General features: G+C 34.2%; 1 protein-coding gene across 1 annotated transcript in view; it reads left to right on the forward strand.

The window, feature by feature from the left end:
- SCN7A (sodium voltage-gated channel alpha subunit 7) overlaps window positions 1-16476 on the forward strand; it is a 104324-nt gene extending 87848 nt beyond the window's left edge. Inside the window, exons 18-25 of the mRNA XM_072810937.1 lie at window positions 972-1145; window positions 3360-3467; window positions 5976-6254; window positions 7025-7078; window positions 7989-8126; window positions 9802-9906; window positions 10476-10746; window positions 13419-16476. Coding sequence (XP_072667038.1) covers window positions 972-1145; window positions 3360-3467; window positions 5976-6254; window positions 7025-7078; window positions 7989-8126; window positions 9802-9906; window positions 10476-10746; window positions 13419-14485 — 2196 coding nt within the window. The 3' untranslated portion in view covers window positions 14486-16476. The remainder of the gene's footprint in view (window positions 1-971; window positions 1146-3359; window positions 3468-5975; window positions 6255-7024; window positions 7079-7988; window positions 8127-9801; window positions 9907-10475; window positions 10747-13418) is intronic.
- Window positions 16477-24748: the final 8272 nt, after the last annotated feature.

Below are 24748 nucleotides of genomic sequence, written 5' to 3' on the forward strand. Positions count from 1 at the left end.
ACTATATTTTAGTTTTGCCCATTTTTAAATGTTTTTAAAGACTTTTGTATATCTTTTTATATTATCTTACATTATATGCTATGCAATAAGTAAATACATTGTAATAAAGTTCTTTATAATCATTTTAGGTTATATTTATGATTTGCTTACATAGACACCTTTACTCCATAATTGGTTCAATTAAAAGTCAGTAACTCTGCTGTCATGTTATATTTACTTTTATTTAACATTAGACTTAGAAGAATCATACCATTATTTGCATACTATAATTTTAATCCTTGTTTGCTTTTTGAACTTGAATATACTTTAATAAAAGTATGCCTGACATTATTGGTATTTTATTGCCTTTTTTTCAGTGCTAAAATAAAAAAGTTGCTTTAAATGACATTGTCAGGCTTTGCATCCTCCTTGGTAAAATTAAAGTTGATCAATTAAATCTGAGGGGCTTTGGAGAAATGATTATAGTTTTATTTCATATTTATGTGTTTCCATTGGTTTACCTGATTATTTCTGCAGCAGAGCAAACTTTGTGATTTTTCTTGTAACAGCAGTGTAGATATCTGAAGACACATTTTTAAAAAAATCTCTGCTTCTCTACTAGCAACTGGCATATATCTGTGAGTTGGCTACATGGAATTAGAGCTAATAACCAGTCAGATGTCAGTAAAAGTTGCACCTCTTATGTTAAGTGTGATTAACTGATTTGAGAGAAGCTTTATGGATCACTGTGGTGCCAAACTAGTCTGTATAAGAAGTTCTAGAACTAGTTGATGTCTGCTACAGGCATGGGATCAGAAACTGATACTTAGGGATTATGTGAATAAATCCAAACAAAGTGAAACAGCCCTTGAAACAACAGCCTATGACTTTGCTCACCATCTGCTTACTAGGGAGGACATTTCATTCATCTCTATGCCAAAGATTTATTAGAAATAACATGTACACTAATCCTTAATTTTTTTTACCCACAGGCTTTTGAAGATATATATATCGATCAGAGAAAGACTATTAAAATCTTATTAGAATATGCTGACATGATCTTCACTTACATCTTCATTCTGGAAATGCTTCTAAAGTGGATGGCGTATGGTTTTAAAGCCTATTTCACTAATGGCTGGTATAAACTAGACTTCATGGTTGTTATTGTACGTATTTTAAAGAAAAATTTTAAAGTTCATTATTTGATTTTCTTCTTTACTGTGATTCTCACTTAACTCTTCCATTTACTTATATCTTCCTTCTTCCTCTGTCTATACATTTTCAGTTACCAAAATCCCCTATATCTTCATTTATAATGCTAACACTTGTCCTTTTCTTTTCATCCTAATATTTTTGAAGTTCAACATTCATTCTTGGATTATTCTAACAATCACCTATGAATCTGCTACTAACAGAATAGGCTTATTGCACATCAGTATCCTAAAATATTTAAATTCTGTTGGCTTGATTTTTAAAACATATATTCAAAATTAGACTACTTACCATAACCTTCACCATCATCACACTGATCCAAGCTACCAAAAACTGTCATTTGGATCACTGCAACAGATTTCAAACTGCAACCCCTGCTTCCATCACTGCACGCCTTCATTCTGTTTTCCACATAGCAACCACATGCATTTTAGTGTTGTAAAAAAGAAGTCAGCTCAAGTCTCTTTTCTTCTTGAAACCCTCCAATAAACACCTCATTTCACTTAGAGTATAAAGCTACATTCTCTGCAATCAAAACCTACAAGTCTCTACATGATCCAGTCTTATCTCCTACTACTCTCCATTTACCCCATCCCAGTCTACAGACTGCTCCACCATCACTGACGTTCCTGAAGTTTCTCGGGTATGCTAAGATGAGTTCCATCTTAGTGACTTTGCACTTATTTTTCCTCTCACCTGGAACTTTGGCTGGCTCACTTCATTCATGTCTGCTCTGCTCAAAAAAAAAAAAATGCTGAAGTTAGATGTCTATCTGCATTACTATATTTAAATCTGCAACCATTACTTTCTCTGCTTTCTTCATCTCCATAGTACCATTAGTATTATATATTAATTGATATTCATTGTTTATTCATTGTGATTGCTTGTCTTCCCCCACTGAAAGCTTAGCTCCTTTATGGAAGAATCATTTTCCTAATATGGTTCTTGTCTTATCTCCAATGCCTAGAACAATTCATGTATCATAATTGGTACTCAGCAATTTTTGTTGAATGAACAAATGACTCCTATTCTACAAGCAATGATTTGAAGCTTCTCACTGTATAAATAAAATGACTTACAGTTCTGATCTCTGACTTCTAAATAAATTATTGCAAATTAACCTTCTATGCCAACAAAATCACACCATACCATCAACCCGTCTTCCTGTTTGCTAGTCATTATTTTTAGGTGTCCACATGCCTCCATGCTTACATAAATCATATGACTACTTTAAAGCTCACTTTAAGACCATCTGTTAGTATAGCATAGAAAAGAACAATTTTTTTCATTTATGCTGCCTTGAAAATACAGAAAATATAAAGATGCTATAAAAGTTCATCATAACTCTACCATCTTATTCAATCTCCATTAACAATTATCAACCCTGAATGATATTTTTAAAAGATAGATAGATTAATTGATTGGTTTTAGAGGGAGAAAGAAAGAGAGCAGATGGAAGAGCAGAGGGAGAGGGAAGGAGAATCCCATGCAGACTCTGCACTGAGCGTGGAGCCCAACAGGGGGCTCAACCTCATGACCCCAAGATCATAACCTGAGCTAAAAGCAGGAGCTGCACGCTTAATCAGCTGAGCCACCCAGGCACCCCAGCCCTGATTGATTTTATGCATATGCTTACTTTAAAAAAATCACCTTAGTATCTTTGTATACATTTTTGTAATTTGTACTTGGACTTAAAAATATCCATATCCTCCTTGATGCCTCTTCTCTGAAATCTTATTCTATTAACCATATTTAATATGAATTTGTATGTAATATATTCCAAATTTTGCTTTTATGAATACATAGCATACTGTTACTATATTACAAATAATCATGAAACTGACTCTTAATCTAATTTCAAACTAAAAAATGGATAAAAAATTCCTTGATCATAAAGTATGACAAATATACAAATTTTTGTTTACTTCAATAACATATATTCCTTCTGCTGCAAAATATTTTTATTTTATCTTATTTGAAGTTATTTCCTCATCCATTTCTGTAAGTGATTGATAAGATATATGGAAATATATATTAAATCTTTTGTATATTTCTTGGTAAGGTTTAACTTATCTTTTCTATGATAAATGCAAAGTTTATTTTGCAGATTGTTTTATTTAATTTAAAATTAAACCCAATTCATTCTTTTTTCCCTTAAACATATTTAGGTGTTTTGTCTCAGCTTAATAGGCAAATCTCGGGAGGAATTAAAACCACTTATTTCCATTAAATTCCTTCGGGCACTCAGAGTTCTATCTCAATTTGAAAGAATGAAGGTAAGAAAAAAGTTTCTAAACCAATCTGTAGATTTTAATTTAGGATTACTAAACTTCTACAAATTAAATTTTTGCAGTTTTCACATTTGCATCTTTAATAATACCAATGCAAGAACCTTATGTTCTACTATTTTAAAATATAGAAGAAAGGTATGTTAGTTATGCTTAAGATTTTAGGTCTTTATTGCTCATAAGATATGAAAAAGCATAAAATAAGAAAAAAAAACTCTAGTAGTTGGGAGAGAATGTAAAGTTTCAAAAAGTGAAACCATTCTAGCCCATATCATCACCTAGATGTTTAAAATTATAGGAATATTGTACACACTAAGTAATTATACTGAATAAAAGTTTGAATTTTAAAATAAATTAGTTTTTTAAAGTCATATATCACAAATTATGAATTCTTGTCATCTCTCCCTCACCAATGTGTTAAAATCTCTTATCAATGTGAGGGAAACTAATAGGTTGAGCCACATAAAACAACTAACATTCAATCTTTTGGGCCCATAATGGAAACCCACCCCTTATGGCTCGAGCTAATAGAGAAAACAGAATTTATGACCCACCACACAGAGTATAATTATGTAATATATGGTGATCAGCTATGTGAAGAAATGACAGAAAAAGCCCAATTTTACCTTCATTTCATAATAACACATCAATGTTTTCTTGCATTTTTCATTTACATAGATTATTTAACATTAACCTATCTATTTGATTAATATTACAGAATTTCATGTAGTCAATATAGGTAGAATCCAATAAGAAAATTATCTGTGTTTAATTGTATAAGAAAGAGTCCAGCTGCATGTGGTTGCTTATTTTTCCTAGCACCATTATTGAAGAGATTGTCTTTTTACACTGTATATTCTTGCCTCCTTTGTCATAGATTAATTGACTATATAAGCATGGGTTTATTTCTGGATTCTCTGTTCTGTTCTATTGCAGATTCAGATCTTAGCCTTCATTTCTACCTCTGGAAGTTCTGTAGTTGAATGATTTCTGAAAATATATCATTGAATATATAAGGAGCCACGTGATTACAAAATTAATGCTTTATAGATTTAATAAGTTCCAGGTCTTGGGTGCTCTGACTACTAAAATATTTGTGTCAACTCTATCCCACTGCTTTTTTCTTACATTGAGTGTATTTCGGATGAGAATAGCATTTTTTTTTTTTTATTAGAGGCATCAGTGGGCCTCTCAAAATATCTAAAGTGCCAACAAAGGATCTGTGACTTAGTTTTGTTTTTTTAATTTTTTTTTAAATTTTTATTTATTTATGATAGTAACAGAGAGAGAGAGAGAGAGAGAGAGAGAGAGAGAGAGAGGGAGAGACACAGGCAGAGGGAGAAGCAGGCTCCATGCACCGGGAGCCCGACGTGGGATTCGATCCCGGGTCTCCAGGATCGCGCCCTGGGCCAAAGGCAGGCGCCAAACCGCTGCGCCACCCAGGGATCCCTGTGACTTAGTTTTAGAAATAAAATGAGGTGTTACTGAAACCAAATTAAAAGTTAAAATATTTATTCAAAGCCAGAAAACTAGGGAATAAATATCAGCAAGAAAGTACAGCAAGAAAAGTATGCACCCAGTAGTGGCTGAGGGAAGGGAAGGATAGAGTGGTAGAAAAGAGAATCGATGGTGCCTCACAAAAAAAGAAAGAAATGAAATTGGGAGAAAGGGGTCAAAAGTATAGATGCTAAGGGAAAGATAAAGAAATGCAAAGAGTGAAAATTTCTATTGGCTGTAAGAACTGGTTTACATTTGCCGTAATAGCTATAATGGAGTGATAAGAATTCAATTCCGATTATAGTATTCAAGAGAGAAGGGAGTTCTATGGAGACAGTGATTCTAGACTATTATAGTTATTCAGGTTGAGGTGGTAGATTTATTTCCCACACTTACTGCTCTGGAGTGGTTCACCAGTGATGTAGAGTGATAGAGTGAGGAGGTTTGTGATCTTGCAGGCAACCCCTGCTCGTTCAGTGTTTCTTGAAATAGCCTCTTGCCAAGACTTCATTGATCTACGATTTCTTGGTCTTCCTCTAATTTCCCCTACCACTTCAGTGTCTGCTTTGTATGCCTGTCCTCCCCAAAATTAGAATCATCAAGACTTAGATGTAGCCCTGCTTCTTTCTCATTTTATATACTTTCTAGGTAATATGTACACATATATTCACACAGGTTCAGTTGTCTTGCCCATTTCTGGCACAATACAGGAAATTGGTAAACATGTTAAATCAGTGAAATAATTATTTATCTAATCAACTCTGTTGCCTTTTAGTGATTATTTTAGTATGAAAATTTTGAGAATATCTGGATATTAATGTATATTTTTAATTGAAATGTATTAGTTAGGTTGTTCAAATACCGGCATGTGGCAAGTAAATCTTTAGTGATGTTTTTTTTTGTTATTTCTATATGACATTACATTTAACATTTCCAATTCAATTAAAGTGATTTTACATTTCTTACCTAAAGTTTACCTGTTTGTTTTTCATATGCCAGGTGGTTGTGAGAGCTTTGATAAAAACAACCTTACCTACTTTGAATGTGTTTCTGGTCTGCTTTATGATCTGGCTGGCTTTTAGCATCTTAGGAGTACATTTATTTGCTGGCACATTCTATGAATGCATTGACCCAACGAGTGGAGAAAGGTTTCCTATAGCTGAAGTCATGAATAAGAGTCAGTGTGAAAGCCTTGTGTTTAATGAATCCATGCCATGGGAGAATGCAAAACTGAATTTCGATAATGTTGGAAATGGTTTCCTTTCACTCCTTCAAGTAGTAAGTTCACTTCTGATTTGTTTTGTCAGTGTTTATATACATTCATTCATATTATAGGTGAACATAAAGGACAAAATGTGGATGATTGCTAGAGTTGGTTATTATAACATATTTTAGCAATTATTAGTTTAGTAGATACATGTTATGGGACATGCTGCACTAGGCTTATTTGGGAAGACAAAAGTGAAACACAGACCCTGCTCTACTGGGAGTGGGAAGGGTGATGAAGATAGGTCTGATGGGGGAGATGACAGGTACTGGAAACCTATTTCTACCATCATTGGTAAGGTAATAGAGTCACAATTTTTGGTCCAGTTCAGGGCACTACTGTTTTGTTTCTACTTAGTGCTATGGCTCTTCAGTCACCCAACATCTAACGGAAATGAGGAGATGAATCATTTATCTTGTCTTTCTTTCCCCATACACAAGTACATATATAGTAGATACAAGTAACAGTGACACTTGGGTAGCATGTATAGCATGTATATATTTACCATTTATCTACCTACCCCCCCTTTCTATTTATACTATTTTACAATATTTTTATCAGCTACAATTAAGCTACCACAATTAAGTGGTTTTAAATAGTTGCTAATAGACATTATAAATGCAGTAATGGAAATGATAAAGGTCTCAATTACATGGTATATTGAAATGAGGTCAGCCTTACTAATCATGCTTTACACTATTAATAACAATTTGAGTTTTATATTTTATTTGCCATGAAGCTTAAGATTTCCATAAGAATTAAATACATGCCATTTTTACAGGCAACGTTTAATGGATGGATCACTATTATGAATTCAGCAGTTGATTCTATTGGTGTAAGTACAATATCATCTTAGAGCCATTTTTAAGGTATTGGCAAGGTTATTTTTGCAGTTCCAAAAAGGGTACCAACAATAAGAGAATCAATAACATGAAAAAAGTAAATGCTTATTCTAGACAGAAATTGAATACATTTCAGATTGAGTATTTCACAGAAAATTAAATCCTTCCAGGATTATGTACAGTGGTTGAAGCCCAGTAGGCTCATTTGAAGGATTATCAGACTTCATAGCAATGATTAAACTAATGGAGTAAAGTTTGAAATCTAAATAAGCAAAGCAATGATATTGCTTCACCAAAGAACAAAGAGGAAACATTACCTCAGGTAGAATTGTTGGTTTTTCCTGTTGTAAAAAGGAAAAATTGTTTTATAAATCTTATGTTTTAAAAAATTGGTATATCAATATTTTGCTATATTGTTTTATAAATCTTATTGTTTTATAAATTGTTTTATAAATCTTACATTTTATAACTATTATGTTTTATAAGTCTTATGTTTTATAAATCTTATGTTTTAAAAGATTGGTATATCAATATTTTGCTTATTTTTTCACTCTTTTATTTTTAAAGATTTTACTTTTTGGAGCAGTTTTAGGTCTACAACAAAATTGGAGGGACATTTAGATATTTCCCATATACCCACTGTCTCCACACATGCATAGCCTATTATCAACACCACCTCCCAGAATGGTACATTTTTACCAAGGATGAACCTACATTAACAAATCATAACCACCCAAAGTCCATAGTTTACTTTAGGGTTCACTTGGTGTTGTACATTTTATGGGTTTGGACAAATGTGTAATGACATATAACTATCATTACAGTATCATAGAGAATATTTTCACTGCCCTAAAATCTGCAATGCCCTACTTTATTTTTCTTATTTTTTAACTTAACTTTTAGGTAAATAGGCAGCCTAATTTTGAAGACAACATCTACATGTATTGTTACTTTATCAACTTTGTTATTATTGGATTATTTCTTCCTTTGAGTATGCTGATCGGTGTTATTATTGCTAATTTCAACAAGCATAATATAAAGATAAGTACAAATATTTTTTGTCCACTAATGCCTAAGAAAATCAAGCACATTTATAAAAATGCCCTGCTTCAAATAATTGGTTTGGGATCAGGTTAATACCATTTGTATTTGGTACTTACCTAAAAAAAACAGGTTGATATTCCTGCATATTGAGAAATACTGATAAAATTATCATCTTTACATTGTTTTCTATATTCAAATATAAATGGACAAGCTTAAAGTTAAAAGTTACAAGTTTATATATATATATATATGTTTGTAAAAAATATCATACTGACAAGTATATTGTGGTACATCTGCACAAATATGTGAAGTTCAAGAAAAATAAGCTATACTTTTTACTCTCTGATATGTTCAAAGCCTTCAGACTCACCATAGACATCTCTGTCAGCTCAGTAGCTTTTTCAGCTAGAAGTAGAGAAAATCCTAAATCCTAAATATACAGTCTAAACAGGAGTACTTGGAACGAGTAAGAGATGATTCAGAGACAGAACAAACAACACGTTTGGTTGCATCTCTGCACAAAGACTTCCTTCAGGGCTTCTACAAATGTAAAGGCCTCAAAAGTCATTGAAGTCTGCTTATTTTAACCACAGAGACCTACTTTTTAGAGGTTCGGGAGAGCCTTCTAAAGAATCAAAGAAAACAATAGTCTAGTTTTTAAATTCTATCTTCAGCCATGTACAGAGTCTGGTAAACAAACTACTCTCAGCCTCTGCTAGTCAAATGGGATTAGGAGAACAGTGAGCAAATATGCACTTGATAGTATGCTTCATCTTCTTCAACCTAATGGGATAACATCCTAGGATTTGCTTCTGGACTTGAAATTGGTGACTCTTGTCAAAATTAAGTGACTAAATCCTGACTTAGGCAGTAATAATTCCTAATTTCTAGATTAATACATTAACTGTTTACCTCTTATTCACTTGATATATTTTTATATAAGACACTGAAATTAGCACTAGGGACACAGAGATAAATAAGCTCTAGAAGGTGCTATGAAGAAGTAAGCACAAGGCCCTGTTGGCATAAGTGTATAAAAATATCTTCCCATAAGTATTATTTGGAAAATTAAGAATATGTGAACTTATAAAAACATATAATAGCCAATTCTATTTTTCCTGCTTATTAGAAGGTACAAACTAATTTGACCCTTAGGTTTTTTTTTTTTTTTTTTTTTTTTTAGAGACAGAGAGAGAGAGAGGCAGAGAGGCAGATACACAGGCAGAGGGAGAAGCAGGCTCCATGCAGGGAGCCCGATGTGGGACTCGATTCCGGGTCTCTAGGATCAGGCCCTGGGCTGAAGGCGGCACTAAATTGCTGAGCTACCTGGGCTGCCCTACCTTTACCTTTTGGATTAAATTTTTCCTAGTAAACCTTTCCGTTTATTCCTGTTTCTTCTCTGTCTCTGTTTAACATGAGGTAGGCCTTGGTAGACTGAAAAGTTAGACAAGAATTGACTACAAGAAAGTGCACCAAAAGATAATTGTTGCTAGCCATTACCATATACTTTACATGTACTTAGTGTGGATTTGTGTGCAGAAGGTTAGATGTGGTTAGGCATGATTCAGGTCATTGCCTTTATGCCCTTTATAAAAGATCAAATCAGTAATGATTTGATGTAAGGTGAAATTTAGATTCAATGTGATTTTAATATCTTCTTTCATTTCTTTACCAGGGAGGCTCCAATATCTTTATAACAGTCAAACAGAAGAAACAATCCCGTGCACTGAGGAGGCTGTTGTGTGAGGACTCTCAAAAAACATTACGTCGCCCAGGAGTAAGAAAACATCTAGATTTCATTTTTAACTTCGAGAAGAGTTTCTTTTGTGTATTCTCTTTTAAAAATGAAAATGTGTTGGGATGCCTGGATGGCTCAGGGGTTGAATGTCTGCCTTTGGCCAAGGGCATGATCCTGGGAGTCCCAGGATCTAGTCCCATGTCCGGCTCCCTGGATGGAGCCTGCTTCTCTCTCTGCTTGTGTCTCTGCCTCACTCCCTCTCTCTCTCTCTTTCTCTCTTTGTGTGTGTCTCTCATGAATAAATAAATAAATAAATAAATAAATAAATAAATAAATAAATAAATAAAAATAATCTTTTTAAAAAATGAAAATGTGTTTTTAGAATGCTTCACAAATGCTTTTGACAAAATTTAAAAATATGTTCCTTAACAAAGCTTTGATGATCTTTTGTTTGTTTGACTATATACACTATAATTATATTTTGGTGAAAACTTAGGCCCTCACTTATTTTCCTGTTTATGCTAGGAGGGAAATTATAAATGTACAGAGAATATGTGTGGGAATAGAACCTCTTAATAAGGCTATTATATCTTTTTCTTCATCCACAGAATAAGTGCCAAGGATTCATCTTTGACTTGGTAACAAATGACATTTTTAATGCTATCATTATGGTTCTTATCTGTTTCCAAGCCATAACCATTATGATACAAAGTGACGAACAGAGTCAAAAAATGGACGCTGCTCTCTGCTGGATTAATTTAGTTCTTATTATTCTGTACGCTGGAGAATGTGTACTGAAGCTCATCGCTTTCCAATGTAGCTATTTCACTATTGGATGGAATATTTTTGATTTTATGGTGGTCATTTTCTCTGTTACAGGTAAGATTTTGTTTAGTCAGATTTTCTTTTGTAGTAATACCAATTCAGGCAAGTTCTTACACTAAATGTGTCCTGAAATATAGTCTCTTAATAGGCAAAACAGAGAAGATATCCTTCTTATTCCAACAGGAGTGCTTATATTTTTTCATTCATATGTGTACACATGCCTGACAGTTATTAGGTATTCAAAAATACTTGTTGAATTAATACATAGACTTTACTTCAGAGGTCACCCCTTCAGTATATCACATACAGTATTTCTCTAGGATGACTCTAGAAGGAGCTTTAGGTCTTAGCATGATATAACCTTTCAAGGTCCCTATTCTTTTTTCTCTAATCTCTAAAACTATTAACAACTTTCACAACTCTAGAGTGTTAGGCTTTAATAAATTTGTCACCAGTTTTCTCTTATTCTGGGGACCTCAGTTTTATTGAACAAATATATTTTATTATCCCCTTTGTGAATAGATATTATACTATATGCAAAGAATCCAATAGTAAACAAGGTAGGAATAAGTCCCTGTATGCACTTAATTTACAATCTAGTAAGGGATACTGATGATTAAATACATATTTAATGTGCTATTAAGGTTGTGGTAAGGGAAGAAGCACAGGGTGTTATGGTGGCACAAGAGAGTGAAGGGCACCTAACAGTAAGTAGAGATTAGAGAAAACTCCATGGATGAAGCAAAATCTAAATCAAGATGCATTGGATAAGGGGAAGGACTAATAAAAAATCTAGGATAAAAATCTTTCAGGCTCAGAAAAGTTTGTTCATTGTCTGCCTCCCCATAAGACACATACTAGAAAGTAAGGTCCATGAGAAACAATATTTAAATGTTTATTATGTTAAGCACTATTCTATATAGTCAGTAGTGAAAATATAGATAAACTGTCTGCCCAGTTGTGCTTCCAGAAACTTCAGCCTATTCATTTGGTAGTAGAAGCAGTTCAACAACTATTGATAATACAAGCACAAGAAACTTGAAAGAAAAATACAAAAGGCAGGAAGGGGCTGATAGGGGGAAAAATAGAGGACTATGGAAGTGAAGAGCCCTTTGGGGTTAAAGTGAGAGTTACTGAATCAGAGGTTTCAGAAGGAGAGCAAATCACAGTCAGAGAGAAAGCTGTTTTTAAATTTGAAGAAGTCTCAGATGGTGAAGAATCCTGGGTTCAGAATGTGGCCATAGCTGCATATGACTGAAGTAAAATTATAGAGATTATTACAGGTAAGAAAGTCAAAGAACAAGAGACTGGCCTTTCAATGCGCTGTTGATGGTGATGTTGGGGTGGAAAGCGTGAGAGTGAGCCAAGCATTAATTCTCCAATGAGTGTGAATAAGGAGAAATGAATAGATCATATAGCCAAGAAATGGTATGCAATAGTGCAGTTCAGTGGCATGATCCACAATGTGTCAGGACAGAAAATTCTTTTTTTTTTTCTTTATGAAATTGACTTAAAGTGTCTGGAAATCACATTGGAAAAGATGGAAGATGTTTGGTTATTCAATTTTTCTACCCCAAGAAATCTGGAGTGGGAAGAAAGAGCTCTCTGCACTTGAGAATGTTCCAAGGGTAATAGTGTCCTCAAGATAAAGTCAAATTTTAGATAAGAAAAGAGGTGAAGAAAATCTAGTGATGAGGATGTAGAAAAATTGTCTACAATTATATGGGGATACTTCTGGCATAATGGATGAATTTGGAAGATTGTAAGGAGAAATAAAAATTTAAGTCAGAGCAGAAGACTCACAAACAATGTGGAAGGTAGAGACAAGATAGAATGTCAGAGTGTCATCATTGACAATGACCAAGCTGAATGGAAATGGAGACATGATCCTTCCAGATTCAACAAACATACCATCTCATTTAGAAGCTTCATGGAGTTCTCCCCTACCCACCCTCTCAATTAAAAATGAACCTCACTCTCTCCAGTACTTTCAGAAAATATGCCCTCTGCTTTTAGGGTAATTGTAATTTCACTTTGTTTCATAGTTATAGCTCTCACTCCCATGGTTCCCTCATCCACCCACACTTCTACAAAAAAAAGTTCTAGGCCAGGACTCATATATTGAATTCAACTTAAAGCTGCCAAGGGCCCAAATTCTATTTATGAAATAAATTAAGTTACAGTCTGTGAATCACTGAATGCCAGACATTTTTATAGTTATGTTTATCAACTAGGAGGTCTTTCTGCCTTACATTATAATTACTTTAAATATCTACCTCTACTTTCTAGAGTATAAGGTCTTTGAGGACAAAAGTCAGGTCATTCATCTTTGCATATTTGCATGACACCTTTATTAGATATACAATAAAGGCTGGATTGAACTAAATTTCTTCTTCCAACTATAATCAGAAAAAAAATGTGACTACTATTCTAAATTATAAAGTCATAGCATCTGTGAATTCAGAAATACTTCACCTATAGTACTCTTAAGATAATGGTATAAATAATTCTCCTCCAAATTTTGCTAGGTGCCCTGAAAATTGCAACAATTGATATTTGGCTAATCCGCACTTTGATTATGTTCTATTATATGAGAAGGATTTATAAAATGATCTTAGCATATAGAAAAAAATGAAATAATAATAGAAATAAATTAATTTATATTCTTCTAAATACAGTCATATTTAAATAATTTTATTGCCTGTTTTATCTTCTCTCACACCAAGAACTATTTCTGCCTATGATGGTAGGATACTACCTTGTGTCTCCTTCCATCGTGGAATTGATACGAATGTCACGGATTATCCACATCCTGCGTCCTGGGAAAGGACCAAAGGTGTTCCATGATCTGCTACTTCCTTTGATATTGTCTCTCCCAGCATTGTTGAACATCAGTCTTCTCATCTTCCTGGTCATGTTCATCTACGCAATCTTTGGAATGTACAATTTTGCCTATGTTAAAAAGGAAGCTGGAATTAATGATGTGTCCAACTTTGAAACCTTTGGCAGCAGTATGCTCTGTCTTTTCCAAGTTACAATATTTGCTGGCTGGGATGGGATGCTCAATGCAATTTTCAACAGTAAATGGTCTGACTGTGATCCTGATAAAATTAACCCTGGGACTCAGGTTAGAGGAGATTGTGGTAACCCCTCTGTTGGGATTATTTATTTTGTCAGTTACATCATCATATCATGGCTGATCATAGTAAACATGTACATTGTTGTTGTCATGGAATTTTTAAATATTGCTTCTAAAAAAAAAGCCAAGACATTAAGTGAAGATGATTTTAGGAAATTCTTTCAGGTATGGGAGCAGTTTGATCCTGATAAGACCCAGTATATAGACTCAAGCATGCTTTCCGATTTTGCAGCCGCTCTTGACCCTCCTCTTTTTATGGCAAAACCAAATAAGGGCCAGCTTGTTGCCATGGATCTTCCCATGGCTGCCGGGGACAGAATTCATTGCCTTGACATTTTACTTGCTTTAACAAAGCGAGTTATGGGTAAAGATGTGAAGATGGAGAAAATTATTTCAGAGATGGAATCAGGGTTTGTGTTAGCCAACCCCTTTAAGATCACATATGAGCCAATTACAACTACTCTGAAACGAAAACAAGAGGCAGTCTCAGCAACCATAATTCAACGTGCTTATAAAAGTTACCGCTTAAGGCAAAATGACAAAAATACATCAGATATCCATATGATAGATGAAGACAAGGAAGTTCAGGCTAACACAGAAAATGCCTATTTTGACAAAGCTGAGGAAAAGTCAACTATTCAAAGCCAAATCTAATCCCACTTACCACCTTTTCACGTTCTAAAAATGTTGGAAGTTTGAATCAGAAATAAAAATGAAGATGAGAAAAGTAAAGATTTTACTTACTAATCAATTGTTTACCACCCATGGCAGTTAAACTTGTGTTCACAAGACTTCATGTCAAGTTTATTTTTTACCTTTGTATATTCAGTCTAGCCAAGACAACCCCTTGAAACTTCTGTGAGTTAAAATGGCTTAATATTGCCATTTGATAATCCAGTGCTTATTTTCTCTATCTGACTTACATGGTGTGTACTTCTTTCTTCTAGAGGATCAGGGAGGTGATAGAGAGATTAGTAGCAAAAGGAGCTTCCTTGTATAGTTTATGTCTACTTTATGGAATTCAAGTCACCATTAATAGGACTTAATTACAAATAAGCAAGTACAATAAGTACGTTCTTAAGGAAGGGAAAGTGTTAGAAAAATACAATGCTACAGGCCATTAAGTCATAAACTTGCAGACTGGGGGAAGAAAAAAGGGCAGTTCTTAGAAAGTTCCTTTGAGGTCAACCACAGATACTCTTGGGCTGATCCAAACCAGGTTTGGTTGACTGGAACCTTGGTTTGTGTTTCTGTCTTCTTTTATTTTTGGTACTGGGGATTAATAATGTTTGTTTTTGGATTCCTGGTTTTTCATCTCTGGCTAGTTCTACCTAAGCTCTAGCCCTTCAACAGAATGGATTCAAAGAATAAGAAGCAAAAAGGAATCATAGTTATGGCCTACATTTTCCTCATTTTTTTTCTCATTTTCACTTTTTTTAAAGTATTCATTTACTAAAATGATATAATATAGAAACTATTAGATTCATGTATTATATTATCATAAGGCTGATATATTTTTGCCATTTATCCATAATGTAACATTGAGTAGTAAGATCTGGCAAATGAAGCTCATAATATGAATTAGAAGAGTCAAGGGTTACTATTAAGTCTAGAGATTTTCACAGAGTCTAGATCCTTGGTTGGGTAACTGTGGCCACTTTGAAATACTTTTCACTGTACCTTATTGTTTTCTATAACTTAGAGAAAGAACATGACCACTGAAACTGTGAAGACTCTGAATAGAAGATCAAAGTGTAAGTTTGTTGATGGTGTGCAACATTAGTGTATACAAATCAGTTTTCACTTTCTCATTTATCTTTTTAAGTTTGTTTTCACTCTTCTTATCTCATCACATGCACACTCTATAAAATGTTTTATGTTTGAAAAACTTGAAAATCCTAAGTATTAATTGTCACTATTGAACTTATCTTTAAGATAGGCACAAATAGTTGTTTTTTAACATAATCACAAAAATGCAGCCACTTGCATCCATTTAGTACGAGATACTGGTATTTGTTCCCTTTGTATAAAGATTGATTTCAATGTGCCTAGAAAATCTGAAAGTATTCAGAAAGAAAATATGTATACTGCTGACATAAATGATAAACTTTAAATAAGTTGTATGACATTCAATATCACTTAAATGTCAGTAATTGTATTTTATTATGAATGCATGATCTTGAGCCTTAACTATTATAATCTATTTCTGCTCCTCAGAAATGTATTAACTTGACCAAGATGCCTTTGGGGGAACCCTTAAGTAAATGTAATTTCAGGGTTCTGTTTCTTTAAGTGTTCCTTCCCTTACTCCTTCTGTTCTTCATCATGTGATGGGAACCAGCGAGGAACTAGTGTTAATTTGTTGACATGGTGACAGTTGGTGCTTTATCTAAATTTCTTAGTTTTCTATTTCTTGGAAATGCTTTAATGTAGAAACTGCTTTAGATATTTAAATTGAATCTTAACTTGCTTCTGTAAATTCAAGACCATTAACTGATTTTCGTTTGAAATCATATTTAACTTGTAAACTATGTTGGTCACTAACCTTCCAAAAACTGTGTAAAGAATTATTTTTAACAAAATCTTACAATATATTCTACTTTTTAGAAAGTATAGAAAATAATAAATACAACCTGTTAACCACAGTAAGCTTTGGGTTTTTTTCTTTGATAAGTCAGGTTGTCTACTTTGTATAAGAACTTTTTCCAGTGAGCCTTACATTAAAGTTTATTCATTCAGGTTCAAAATTCAAAACTGGCAAAACTTGTGCTTCCTTTGAATTCACAAAAATTCTGTAAAATAAGTGTTAGGTAGCTTAACAGAGACCCTTACACATTGACAAAATTTACAAAACACTCCTCCTATTAAAATTATAAGTTTATTAGATATATCTCAGTATCAATTAGAATTTTCTTTATGGAGGATAATGCTGAAATAAATTGATGGGTGTGCTACAATTTTAAAGTCTGCATCTTTAAAAATTTTCTTTCTGCTTCTTTAGTAAATATAATGAATGCACCTTAAAATGGTTCTAAAGTTATTGGAAATAAGCTACCACTTATTGAGCAGACTGTTAACATGCCCAGCTTTGTGCTGAGTATTTATCATGCATGAACTCAGCATTTACAACAACTCATGGAGCAATGATAATTTTCATTTTATAGACTTAGAATAGACTTAGAAGGGTAATGAGAGCTCCTATGTGGCACAGAACTTGTAAGCGACAAGGCCAGAACTCCAAACCAGGTCTAGTTGAAGAGCCTTAATATTTAACCACTATGTAAAATAACTGTCAAGTAATAAATGACCTACCTAGAGGCAGAGGAAGAGAAGAAATTTAAGGTGAATTAAGTTGTTGTGGAGAGATAAGGTCTCTCTCTCTTTCTCTCTCTCAATCTCTCATTTGGTGGACGGAATTTTAAAATTTGTTTAGAGACAATCCTTGGATAAAGGAAAGACACAAGAAATAAAGCTATAGGAATTTTTTCATTCAGTATTTATTGTATGCTAGATACTAGAGGTAAACCCAAAGCCTGGATCGATATTCATACATACGTACAGACAGACAGATAGGCACACAAAGATAAATTTGAGACTAGAGAACTTGCTGACTACTGAGGGAAAACATAACTATATTTTTATACTATTAATATAAATTGCAATATGTATTTTGGAAAGAATGATGGGTTCTGCATTGAAAATTATAGATGAAGTTAGTAAAGCAGGCCCTGGAAGTAAAAGATTTTATCAGTTAGAGAAGAAGGTAACTATGATCAACACAGAAACATTTTTAAGAAAAGGAATCCATACAGAGATGATACCTAAGGATCTGAGCTTTTAATTCTTCGGGGTAGACAATAAAAATAAAGAGAAATCAAAGATGGAATAAAATGTCTACTGAAGAGATTGGTTGGCAAATTAGAGCAGAATTACTCTAAACACCGTGATCCCTTCCCAGATATGCTTTATTTTGTCCTTTGGTTCTTGAGCTCTTCCTCCCTTACGGTTCTTCCCAGAGATTCCAGGTCCATATTCTCAATTCTAACAGTCAGTAATGAGCTCCAGTGAATGACTGAGCCTTCACTCTCCAGGTGAGGACTTTCATCTTTTATCTTAGAGAACCTAACATTGTCAGGGTCAGACACTTACTCATCTCCTCATGAGTAAGTGAACCTCTTATCTTCATCGACTTCAAAAGCAGATATGAGCTCAAAGGATTCTCTCAATTCCAACTTGTTAGTTTATTAACCATCCAGGTGGCACAGCACCCTAGTCCTCGATTCTAAATCTACATCACATGAGAGTAACTTCTTAAAATGATGCATGAGTTCACAGTTCCCAATCATGTAAAATCTCATCATCCTTCTTCCCTTCTTTTCTCTCTCCCATGTTTGCTTTCATAAGATTTTATCGAACACTTCCTAGGTATTAGACACAACAATTTGGAGATAATTAAGGTCGTCTTTATCCTTAAAAAGGTAGTAGTCAGGGTTTTCCAGAAGGAAAAAAACTAGTAGAACATATAGGTTTCCCCTGCTATCCAAAATTAGAGTGTGCCTATAAAACCTTTTATAAGCTGAAATAATGTAAAGTGAGAAGCAATTACTATTTATATGAAAACAATTTTTATCATTCCCAAACCCCCCAAAAAAACCTCTTAGGCTTTTTTGTGTCCTCTTAGGACAAGACTTGCTAATACATACACAAAATATATCAAGACAAAGTACAGAAGCTCACAGACACAGTTCAAAGGTGTGGTGGTTTGATGATGAGATGCTAAGTGTAGTTCTGGGGAAGAAGTTTGGCGGGACTGCTCTTGCTGCCTGGTTAAGGGCTCATAGCAAAACAAATGCTATTTTCACTTTTCCTTTAGTTTTTTCCTCTCCTTTTTCTTTTTATGAAGACAAAAATCCTCTTTGGATTTCTTTTAGTTAATGAAAACAGGTACTAATATAGGTCTTTTGTAAAAGTGAAGTGGAGCAATTCAAACTTTTCAAAAAGCAAGGAAAACTTATATATAGATTTATAAGAAGAAATTTATTATTACAGGAAATGTTTCATTGGGTCATAGAAGCTGAGATGGGTGGCAATATGCCACATGCAAGCTGGAGAATCAGGAACATCAGTGGTATAATTCAGTACAAATCCTAAGGCCTGAGAACAAGGGGAGCCATGATGTAGCTCTTAGTCCGAGGCTGAGGCCAAAGAATATGTTGAGGGGCACTGGTGTTAGACCTGGAATTAACAAAGACGCAACGACCAGGAGCTCCAATGTCCAAGGGCAGGAGAAGATGGATGTCCTAGCTCAAGGGCAGAGAGAGAACTTACCCTTCCCTCCACCTTTTTGTTTCATTCAGACCCCTAATGAATTGAATGTTGCTTGCCCACATTGTTGAGGGCAGTCTTCTTTTTTTTTTTTCATGCTTTTACTTTTAACAGACGGGTGTCATTGGATTTGAAGTGAGTTTCTTGTAAGCAGTGTATAGCTGGGTTACATTTTTTAATCCACTTTTTATTGATGTACTTAGACCATTTACATTCAAGGTAATTATTGATATGTTAGCACTTTCGGTTTTCATTTATTATTTGTTTTCTATTTGTTTCTCCTGGCCTCATTTCTCTTTCCGATTCCTCTGTTTCTCCCTTCAGGCCTTCCTGTACAAAACTCGAAATTTTTTAGGATTTCATCTTGATTTATATATAGTGTTTTTTAGTATATCTCTTGTAAATCTTTGGTAGTAGTCATTCTGAGTATTACTAATCTGTCCCTCTATCTATATATGAATTATACTGTTCACTAGCAGTGACATTTTACCACTTTGAATGAAATGTGAAAACTTCATTCTCATTTGTATACCTCTGTCTTCTTCATTTTTAAGTATCATTGTCATGGGAGTCAGATGATGTTATAATTTTTTATGAAGATATTTACTTATTTATTTATAGAGTGTGCGTGCAAGTTGGGGGAGAGGCCGAGGGAGAGAGAGAATCTCATGTAGACTCTGTGCTGAGGGTGGAGCCTGTCTCAGGGCTCAATTTCACAACCCGTAGATCATGACCTGAGCCGAAATCAAGAGTCAGATGTCTAACTGGCTGAGTGAGACACCTAGGTGCCCGTGACACTATAATTTTTGTTCCAAAGATCAAATCTGTTTTTTTATTTTTATTTTTTATTTTTTTTAAATCTGGTTTTAAAACTCATGAGGAAATGAATGATTGCTTGAATGTATCCATATTTCCGCTCTTTGCATTATTCTTTCTTCCTTCCTGATGCTCGAGCATTCTTTCTTTTATCAATTACTTTCCATTTGAAGAATTTTGTTTAGCCAATCTTTGAGAAAAAGATATTTTATTTCTCTTTAATATTTTCATACTTATGATTTAAATAACATTTTGGCATATTGAGTTAAACAAAATATATTACTAAATTTTAAAAATGAATATGCATGCTAGTAAATTCTTTTAGCTCTTCTTTTTCTGAACATATTTTTATTTCTCTTTCATTCCTCAAGTATGGATTCACAAAATATAGAATTTGTTGCTAACAGTTCTTTTATTTTAGCACTTGAAAAATATGGTACCACTTTCTTCTGGTTTCTATGACTTCAGATTTGAAATATATTAATCATTTGAATTGTTATACCCTGCAGGGAATACTCATTTCCCTCTAGTTGTTTTCACAATTTTTTCTTTGTGTTTATTTTTCAAAATTTTAACTATGGTGTATCTTTGGCATGGATTTCTTTGTATTTATCTTACTTAGTATTTACCCAGCTTCTTGGAATTATAGACTTCTGTCATTTTACCATCTTCAGGAATTTTCAGCCACTACCTCAAACAACTTTTCATTCCCCGCTCTTTTCTACTTTCCTTCTGTAAATATATTGACATGAATGATAGCTCATTTGTTATTGTCTCATAGGTCCCCAAGGCTTTTCATTTTTTTCCAGTTGATTTTTTTTCCCTCTCCATTGTTCAAAATGTATGAATTCTATTGTTCTGTACTCAAATTCACTGATTTTCTCCTGTCGCCTTCACTCTCTTCTATTGAGTCATCTATTGAATTTTTTTATTTCTGTTATTATATTTTTCAGTTCTGTAAATCCATTGTTTTTCTTCTAAAGTCTATTTCTTTAGATATTTTCTATTTTTAATTTGTTCCAAGAGAATTTGTAATTAATTGTTGAAGCATTGTTATAATGGATGCTTCAAAATATTTTTCAGATAATTCTGACATGGGATTCATTCTCAGTGTTATGTCAACTAATTATCTTTTCTCTTTAAGGTATGATTTTCTTAGTTCTTAGTATGCTGAGTGATTTTTTTTTAATCATACTCAGGGAATTTTGTCTGCTATGGTAGAAAATACTGATCCTATTTAAGTCTTTCATTTTGGCAAGTAGTTTAAACACTGCTTAGGTTTAGCACATAGGTCCTGATCTATTTTTGTGAGTTATGGTTCCCTGGTGGCTTAGTTTTTCAGAGGCTTTATGGTGTTATTTTGGTCTTCTTAGTTTATCTGGTGTGGCTTGGACTCCCACTGGTTTCTGTGGGTTCCTGTCAAAGGGAATGGAAGAAGTTTCTATAGGTCAGGCAACCTGGTTTTTCTCAGTGGTGGTGAGGGAGAGGAGGTGAATACCCCTACCCACAGCTTATGAGAAAAAGAGGCTCTCTGAAGTGGGCTCTTGTGGCTAAACTGTCCTTGCTGGCTCTGCCCATGCATTATGGTGTTTCTGGACAGGGAAAGAGGGTCTCAGGCAAGCCTTGGATCAAAGAGACAGTTTTGGGGTCAAAAAACCATTCTGGATCAGGCCACTTGCCACAGCTTGTTCTCCCTTGGGCAGTTCCAGCTACTCTTTCACCAGAAAAGGGACACCTCAGGCCCAAAAGAAAAGGAGAGTTCTTCCCCAATCACCTTGTTTTTGGTAGGGCCCTCAAGAAGTTCTTGTGCAGGCCTGCCTAATGTTGCCAGAGGGACTCTCTTTAGATTCAGGGAGAGAATCAGCCAACCTGGACCACCTTCTGTTTTTAGATCAAAGGTGGTGGACTTCTGCTGTTGGTTGTTGGAATGCAAGATGTCTTTCACTGCACTGTGTTTCCAGTCATGGTTTCTCAAGTCAACTTGCCTTCTTTTTAGCATCCTCAGGGTTCTTTTTTGGTTGTGTTTTATAGCATTTCCAGTTGTATTTAGCAGAAAAGAGAAGGAAAAACATGGTCTATGACATCTTGTCTCAACCAAAAGTCTCATAATATATTTTTAAAGGTCTGTTAAAATTGTTAAAGGAAAAGTTAGTTAATGTAGAATGTTTTCCAACATTACATAAATGAGGCATCACTTTAATTGGACAATTATATAAATATAGTATTAGTATAAATACTAAAAATGACTAAAATGCTATGAAATTAGTGCTAAATACTAAATATTAAAAGTAGTGTAAATTATGTTGCCATTAATCAGGCTACTTGGAATTATCATTATTAACAAGCATCACTACTTAACACAATAAGAAATAGTAATAAAATTTTAGTTAGGCCATCAAAAATTATAATCAATTTTTGTATGGATAAATCCTAACCTAGAACAGTGGTTCTCAAAATGTGTTCCTTGTGGATGCCTGGGTGGTTCATTTGGTTAAGCATCTGACTTTTGATTTCAGTTCAGGTCACAATCTCTGGTTTGTGAGATCAAGCTCATGCTAGGTGTGGAGCCTTCTTAAGATGCTCTCTCACCCCCTCTCTGCACCTCCTCTGTTCAAATAAATAAATAAATAAATAAATAAATCTTTAAAAAAAAAATTGGACATCCTGGGTGGCTCAGCAGTTTAGCACCACCTCCAGCCAGGAGCCAGGTTACCAGGTTGTATGTTTAGGTACAAAGACAAAGTAAAATTGAAACTCTCTGACCTCTAAAAGTTATAATCTAGCTCAAACAGGCTATGAAAAAAGACATAAAATAATTAAAAGTAGTATATGCTATAACTCAAATTATTAGTAGGTAAAGGTACCACAGGCACTAATGTGATACGATCATGGGACTTGGCCTCACCTTCAACCACACGCTAACAGTCTGCTTGTGATTGGAATGAACAACACTTTCACTACTAGTTCGGCCCAGTTCTTCCCCTCTTACTTCAACTCCCAATTATTTGAATCCCCTGCTCAGAAAATCAACTTTTTGCAGCCACAGCCCAGCCTGAGCACTTGGAAATCCATCACCAAGGATACTGAGTCTTACTACTCTCAAAGCTTCCAGTCTACCCAGTAGAAACAGACAGTGACCTCTCAAAACTGCAGCCAATTCAAGGCATGGCAATGAAAAGTCTTCAATAAATCATTTCTAAGTGTAAACTTTCAATAAGATAAAGGTTTCTTTTCTCACTGTTAAGAGGACTCTAAGTATGTAAAAAAATGACTGTTATTTCCCCCACCCTATTTATTCTCCCCTTCTTCTTTGGTAATAGCATTCCTAATTATTAGCTAAACATGGCCTCATTAAATAAATACTACATTTTACAACCTCTTTTCGCAGTGAAAGCTGACCATGTAGCTAAATTCTATTCTTTAAGATTTCTTTCCACTTGTTGGAACATGGTTAAAGACATGGGCCATCTGTAATGATACAAGTAAGGCCGATAATCAATGAATGATAAGCAACAGGTTAGAAGAGCCTTGTTCAGATCATCATAAAGTAGTAGCAATTAGTCTGATCACATTTTTTCTCCTGTAATAAAAAAAAAAAAACAGAACCTTTGTATCATAGCGAAGTGATGTCCCAAACTTCTTTACATTTTTAGGCAAAGGTCCAAATCTTAAAAAAAAAAAGGGCGGGGGGGAGGAAGGAAGGAAGAAATCCACATCTTTATAGCAAAGTCATATTGTCGAGCATTAAGGCCTAGAAAAATTGCTAGACAACAGTACAGTTGAGAAAAGAGCAATCTAATATAATATCCCATTAAAATTGACTTTTTTGTTAGCCATGTGTGTATTATGGGCAGTACTTTCCAACTCTTCATTGACTTTCACTTTTGCTTAGTACAAATATCTCCAAGATTTTAACAACTAAATTGAAAAGAAACTTATAAACTCATAAAATAGTGCACAGTGAAGTGGGAATGCCTCTTTGATCATTAGGTGCATCATGGTGTTTCAGTATGTGAAAGAGCTATCTTTGTTTGCTAAATACATATTTATTTTAATGGCTTCATCAATCATGCTTAATGGTTCTCGGTGAAGAAAAGTATCTGTTCTCTCAACTAAGTGAAACTTCTTTAGATCAAGGTGAAGCACTGACACATTTGGGTCAAGCAAGACTTTACAATAGTGTAATCAGTTTGATTAAAGTAGATGTGTTGATTTAATTTCTTTCATATCACAGAAAGTTACTAAGAATTATCTCTAAATGTCTACTTTTTTCCTGGACCTTAAATTATTAAATATATTTCTATGGCCTCACATTACTTTATGCAGAAGACACTGCATTCTTCCATTGGACACCAAGACTCTCTACTTGGCAGTGTAACCCAAGTCCAACCAGTCACGGTTTGCTGGGGATGTCTGCTGCTAAAGCATTCGAGGCACACAGGAGAAGTCTCATGAATAATGCACGGTTATAAACAGGTGACCATATCAAGATCTCTTCACTTAATGCTGTTCCCAAACACACTCTAAGGAAAGTAATTGGATACCTTCATTAGCAATTGATCTGTACAGGAAGAAAGTGTGATTAAAAGCTTTGCAAGGCATCGATTGCATGTGCATTAGCTTGCACTGACTTCCATTTATTTTCTACTAAAAACCCACGTAAATTGTAGCAATAACCAGAATCGTAATGCTAAACAAAAATATAAAATATTTTAAAGCCACAAGGATGAAAATCCAGAGCCATTCTTCCACTGCAGAGCAGGTAAGAAGCAGAAG

The sequence above is a fragment of the Canis lupus genome, chromosome 34 (assembly GCF_048164855.1).
Source record: "Canis lupus baileyi chromosome 34, mCanLup2.hap1, whole genome shotgun sequence".
NCBI lineage: Eukaryota > Metazoa > Chordata > Mammalia > Carnivora > Canidae > Canis > Canis lupus.